A 6,715-nucleotide genomic window follows, 5' to 3' on the forward strand; every position below is an offset into this window, starting at 1 on the left:
TTTCCAGTGTTACCATCTTAAATTTTGAAAAATCCGTTCGTGGAACCAAGGTCTGTTTATACAAAATCTTATTTTGATTTCTGGTTGTAAATAACAATATATAAACAAGCTCCCAACTGACCCAAAATGAAACCACAAGGGAAAAAAACAGATTTGGACTGTGTGACTACAAAACATACAAGCTGCTTTTTACTTGCCTTCTTTTAAAAAAGAAAAGCTTTGTCTTACTTAAATCTATACTTCCCTGAAGCATGGGGAAACAAAACATAAATGAGCACAGCCCTTGACTTACATCTTCTGGAAAGAGGTGCAACCTTTGCATCATGGTTCTTCTGTGTAAATTCTTAGGGAGCATTCCATAAATAGCCAACTTAACAATCTGCAAGAGATTATACATTATGAAACTTTATAAAATCAGCATGTGAAACAGTTACAGCAAAACGACAGAAACAATGGGTTAGAAGTAGTGTGGACCAGTGGTGCCCAGCCTCTGATCACAGGTCCAGAAATTTGGCAGCAGGGGAATGACACCAGCATTAATTGCCTTGGCTTCCCCACCACTGGTTTAGAGGACCTGCAGGGAGCTCTGCAGATGGGGTGACATGGTCCTCCATGTGGAGTCATTTAATAGCCAAATCCAATGAATGTGGCTGGGCCAGTGTGCTGGACTGCACCCATGGACTAACTCTGCACACTGACCCCATGCTGGATCTGGCCTGAGAGCTAACTCTATACCACTCATCTGGCCTGCAGGAACAGAAGGTTGAGTACCACTGTTGTGGACTATTCCTCCAGTCCTTGGATTTTGTTTCAATAATTACTTTTACAGAGAAGAGTTCTATCATCATCTGCAGATGTAGCTTAACTATTCTCAGAGGCCAAAGACTAGTAACTATTGTGAGAGCAGTAGAGACAGGAGGGAGTGAGACTAGGACAGTTTTTGTGCACCCGTTATCCCCAGTGAATGAAGGCCCATGCAGGCCCTTCCAGAGTTAAAAAGGTGAGGTGAAAACTCCCCAACACCTTCTCTGAGAGGGCTGAATGGGCCTTATTCACTTGCCACACCACTCACCTCATCTGTATACAAGAGATTCCAAACATGTCTCCTTTAATATATATTGTTATTTAATTGCTCAGGATTAGGGAGTATTCACAACTTTCCTAAATTTAATGATATTTTGATGTGATGCCTGATTAGTACCACTGACAGCGAGAGAGTGCTGAGAACAACACTGTATGTCCCAGTATGAAAGCTTCCATAGATATATTTGAAGATGAAGACTGGAGGTTTGGAGCACCTCAATAATATATAAGGTCTTGTTCAATATATTTCCAACATTTACCAAAGTTTAATAACATCACAAAAAGAAGAAAATTGGAAAGGTGCCCATATGGTTTAAATACTATTATATACATGCACTCCTACACTTAACATATCCTAATTAAGATGGAACAAAATCACCAAATATTTCCCTGTATATAAGTTAACACCACAGTGTGGTGACTTCTTGTGTTTGTATGTTTATACATAGTTAATGCAGCATGTCTTGAGCAAGCCTGAAGCAGCAAGGCACCCCACCAAGAATACTGCTGGACACATTTATCATGTGAATATTATTTTCTAGGTATAAATTCCAGATGAACAGTGCCACTTGCGATCGTTAGAACTGAATACAATTTGTACAACCTCACTATATAAACTTGTAGAAAAAGAAAAGCATTTAATAGTTACACAGCTATTTATATTTACACAACTATACCTGAACATAAGAAACTAGTGTCACCGTGCAAACATTTCCTTTAACCTTAGAAAGGAAACATTGTGAAATATAAGAATAAGTAAAGCAAAATCCTTAATTCTTTAAAATAATGGAAACGAGAGGGTTTATAAAGCTGAGTTCTGAGCTTAAATTACACAGGGCCTGGTTTCCACAGCAGCAAGCACTAAAAGTTTTGTTTCCATTAATGAGAGCATAGATGCTCGGCACCTCAGAAAAGAATAAGACCTCTGTGGATTCAACTTAGACCATTCAAAATTACTGAATACTTTGGTCTTTACGTCATCTGTGTGTGCTGAGTTTGCCAACTGTACGTTGTATATAATACTTCTCTACTTGGCAGAGATGTATAGACTTTTAATTAATAAATATCTGCTACAGTGTTTTGAGATTGTCTGAGGAAAGACACTAAAAGTAATGTAAGGCACTACTATCAGAGACCGTTAGATGTTAGGGAGACAGGATTAAGAGAATTGTATGCATCAAAAGAGATTTATTTCTTCTAGCTACTGAGGCATTTTTACATGTGTTCCCAGTGCGGCACCAGGCGTTTTAATCAGGGAGCCATGCTAATTAGAAGTGCCTGCACGTCACATGTATCATTGTTGCGCGTCTCTGTGTTGAAAAAATGGTAGTGGGGCACTCTGAACTACAGCTCATCAGACACGTAGTATTTCAAAGCACACCGACACTATTTTGTAAGCAGAGACACGCGGCAACGCGGATACAAGGGACACATGAGGCTGCGGGAGCACGTCAATGTCCATGCTCCAGCAGATTTGATTAATCAAGTCTGCTCCGACGCACTGGAGTTCTAGTGTGTTGGATAAAGCTCCCCGCAAGCACATGGGAGCCCTAAGATGTTAAAAATAATATGCTAGAAACCAAAATAACTTGGAACCTGAAATAAGGCTTCTTTTCACTGAAATGTCTTGGTGATCTCAATGTCTTTTGAATCAAGAAGATAGAGAAAACATCAGCAAAGCTAGAATAAAGCATAGGACTGACCCTGTCTGGGTAAAAATAATCTCTGTAATAATGTAAGCCTGTCTATATGTACTAATTACTGTCCATTGAGCCATACAAATATGCAGGCATAACAAGATATATATTGAACTAAACAGCATTTAAATTGTATACTTGCATAGATCGTTCTAGATGAAATTGTAAACAAACACATTTGAATAGGATTTGTTATCCAAAAAACAGGTGAGGATTCAAATTATTCATCTGAAATTATTTTCTTAAGTAAATCCTGACAATCAAATTAGACACGGTAGCAAAACAAAAGATTCAGGGAGACCAACAGTAGCTGAACCTTATTTGAGTATTTCTTTCCTCATGATTTAATTTTCATTCCATTCTCTTTTAAATCTATGTTCACTTTTTCTAAGGTCAGTATCTTTCCACCTTTAATTCCTCCTCTCTATCCTTAAAATAGTCCTATGCACCTCACACATCACTTCCGAGCACTGGGATGCACATTTCAGGGATTTCTACACTTACAGTAGACCTCCCCCAAACTGTATCAACTCAAATTAAAGGCAAGGTCAGGCCCCACTCCGACATGTTACAATAGCAACCCCGTGACAAGGGCAACATTCCCTCTAGCTACCACTTACAGTCCCCAGCTGAAATGCATATTAATGACTTCCAACATCTGCTGGAAAATGATGATATTGCAAGCTAGCCTTGGGCAACAAGTCCATCCTGGCTTAAAGGCAGCCCCTCTCCATCCCCACAATCTAGCAACAGATCACTTCACTCCAGTTCACACCATGCCACAGGCCTAGGTGCCAGTTTGCCCCTCATTGCCCCGGATATCATCACTGAACCAAGCAGTACACATAATAACATCTACAGTTCTTTCCCTTGCTCTTCTACCAATGTCATAAATGCCCTTACCCAATTACAGTGCCCCTCTGCTATCTCTATTGCCCAGATGGAACAATTCCTACATAAAAGAATGAATGGACAAAGAGTCAACATCAGTTCCAGAAATGCATAAAAACTTGTGGTAGAACACTTCAACATCCCTAGATACTCCGACAGTAGCTGTCCTGAAACAAATGAACAAAACCCTTTAAAAATCAAGTGGAATGTGAAATTGCAGAACAAGAAATCACCACTGGACTGGACAGGACTGGAGTAACAGCATACTTACGTGTCCTGCTAATCGTTAGCAGTGCCACTTCTCAACTGAGGGACTTCCTTATAACCTCTCCCAGCAGCCTCCTCTCCCCTTACATGTTTTCCCTTCTATACAGACATTTCTTTTTGCCAGTCCATTCTTGGAATCTGATGAGTACGCTGTTGCCTGCGAAAGCTCATGACTCTCTAAACCCATTAGTCTCTAATGTGCTATCCTGCCCTGCCTTCTTCCTGTCTGCAGACCAATACAGCTAACTACCTCAATTCCAAGCTCGAATTTATCTACTGCCCATCATTCTTTATAAAATGTAGTTAAACTGTAAGCAATTTTCTTTTTATCTGACACTTGCTTTTCACCTTAGACTGCATTAGAACTACTCTTTAATTCAGAGTATTAACATGTAAGATTGCCTGGCACAGGATCTACACATCTATAAAACTAGTTGTTTAATGGCTTCTGCCTGGTAGAGTGATTTTAAAACACTCTGATGACTGTTATTACAGTTCCTCAAACAAGAGATGTTTGTGCCAATTTTTCACTTTCCTCTGTGAAAGTATCTGGCTTGTTCGGTGTTAGAAGCACGATACTAAGCTAGATGAACTAACAATCTACTCTGGTGTGGCTATTTCTGTTCACTAATGTGGTCCAATTTTGTTTTTTAAATCATGTTCCAGAAAGAAAAATTCCGCTCTAAAAAAGGTATGGTGTCTATTAAAAACAGCCCCACAGGAAAAGAATTCATACTTTAAGTGTTCAAGTTAAACAAAAAATACATCTTCAAAAGACAAACTTCAGAAGAAAATTAAAGGAAATGCTTCTTCACATATCGTGCAGACATTCTGGAATTCGCTCCTTATCTCAGAGGTCACAGCTTATATGAAAGATGGATGAGGGGATTGAAATCTGAAAGATTAAATGTCCAATAAGGATACCTGTCACTATACATGCTAAATATGGTAAGAATTACCCAAGCTTGTGCTCCAGGGTATAAGCCAGTTGACACAGCATTCAGGAATCAAATCCTCCCGATGAATATTATGCACCTTATCAGAGTTAAGAAGAGTGAATGCATGTAAGCTCATTTTCATGTGAAGCAACAAGCATCCTTCACTGCCAGCGGGATGATACTGGCTCGTCTGATCCAGTAAGGTCAATTCCATGTTTCTGTATAACTTAGTTCCTCTCATGCCATTTCAGAACTTGGGTACCATTGATGTACAAACACTCAAGGGAAATCTTGTGACTTGTTAATTAAACAATTTATGTAGCTCATCTTATTTTTACATACTTTCGCATGGTTATTCCATTTTTCTATGGTTTAAATAGAAAGGGCTGGATTTCCTTCCACTTGAACCAGGCACCTAGGCAAAAGAACAAGAGAAAGTTCATTTCTCTTAGGTCTGGCCTTAGGTACACTTCATTCTTCTCAACCCCAAGTAGGAATGCAATGAGAAGCCACCGTTGCTTTACTAGTCCAGGTACACTCACTGGCCAGTGTAGCTGAGCTCTTGCAAGTAGCTGTTATTTACTATTCAAATGGGGCAGAAGCTAGTACTAGCCAACTCCTACCTACTGAGACCAAAGAAAAAATGGGACTAGCACTGTGATTCAAAGGTCCTTGCTAGTCAGAGTGGTTTCTAGAGCTGCTCCTGGGTGATGCAATTTATAATGTATCTTCCAGCCCAGGGCTCTGCCTGTGTAGCAAAACCCCCAGTTTTTCCCTTTTTTATTTATTTGAAAATTCATTCCCTCCCCTTCCCCAACCCTTTCTGACTTTTTCTCTCCCTCTCTATTCCCTATAGATAAGTATAAGTAAGCTAAGATGTAGGATAAGCTTTAACATTTTACTTTAGGTAGTAAGTTTTATTTTTCTCTCCCTTCTTTGCAAATAAGTGCCCTGCTATTTTGATACAGATATCCACTGTTTTATAAGTGATGATTATTATGTTTGTATTGATTTTTTTTATTTTACTGCTTTTATATTGTGCAATTACTATTTTAGGCCTACATATGTAAGTTAGCATAAAAGTCATGTCAAGTTTCCATCCTGTAATGTCAAGCCTCCATCTTACCCCGTGCCTGGTTGTGTAACCTATGACTCACACCTACCCCTCCTATGTAATTTGGTTCCTGAATGAATGGGGATGAATGAGGGTGCTTGAGAGACAACGGCAGTAGGTCTAAAAATAGCTCCCTCTGAATGACCAAACCATCAACACCAATACCTAGACCAATGACCCAGCCCTTGGAACCACCCTCAACATTCAAGAAATAAAAGATGAGGCATCCCACCATTGTGCTAAGGCTGCATATGCTCAGTAAGAACACCTGGAACAGGACTGGCCTTGTCTGGACAGGCCCTCCCCATAGGAAATCAGAAGTAGTCTGCCCCATAAAGGGATAGTGAAGACCGACTCCTTTGGATGCCCTCTCCATCTGGACCAGCAACATGCCACACCACCTATCCACCCAGAGGCCCTGCCAGTGACCCTCCTCTGGACAACACCTACTGGACAAGGACCCCTTTCCAGCCTGGATAGGTAGCCATCACCCTGACCCCCTCTTCAACCAAGGACTTGGACTCAGCTTCTCTTCCCAACCTGGATGCCAACCGTTCCACTGAGTTTTTCTCCTGCTGCCACTGCAAGTGCTTGTGTTTCTGCGTGTGTATGTGCATGTGAAACCAATAACTTTATGGGTCTGTGTAGCATGTTGTCTGTTTAATAAACCTGTTATTTGGATCCCTAAGTTGGGTTTTGCTTTACTATGGTTCAGCCCTGCTCCA

General features: G+C 40.3%; 1 protein-coding gene across 1 annotated transcript in view; it reads right to left on the bottom strand.

Annotated features, from left to right (window-relative positions):
• The window catches only part of MRPL13 (mitochondrial ribosomal protein L13), a 98,307-nt gene that overhangs the window by 43,274 nt on the left and 48,318 nt on the right, over positions 1–6,715 (bottom strand). Inside the window, exon 5 of the mRNA XM_019528111.1 lies at positions 293–379. Coding sequence (XP_019383656.1) covers positions 293–379 — 87 coding nt within the window. The remainder of the gene's footprint in view (positions 1–292; positions 380–6,715) is intronic.

Source organism: Gavialis gangeticus, unplaced genomic scaffold (genome assembly GCF_001723915.1).
Source record: "Gavialis gangeticus isolate Ggan-Ray unplaced genomic scaffold, GavGan_comp1, whole genome shotgun sequence".
NCBI lineage: Eukaryota > Metazoa > Chordata > Crocodylia > Gavialidae > Gavialis > Gavialis gangeticus.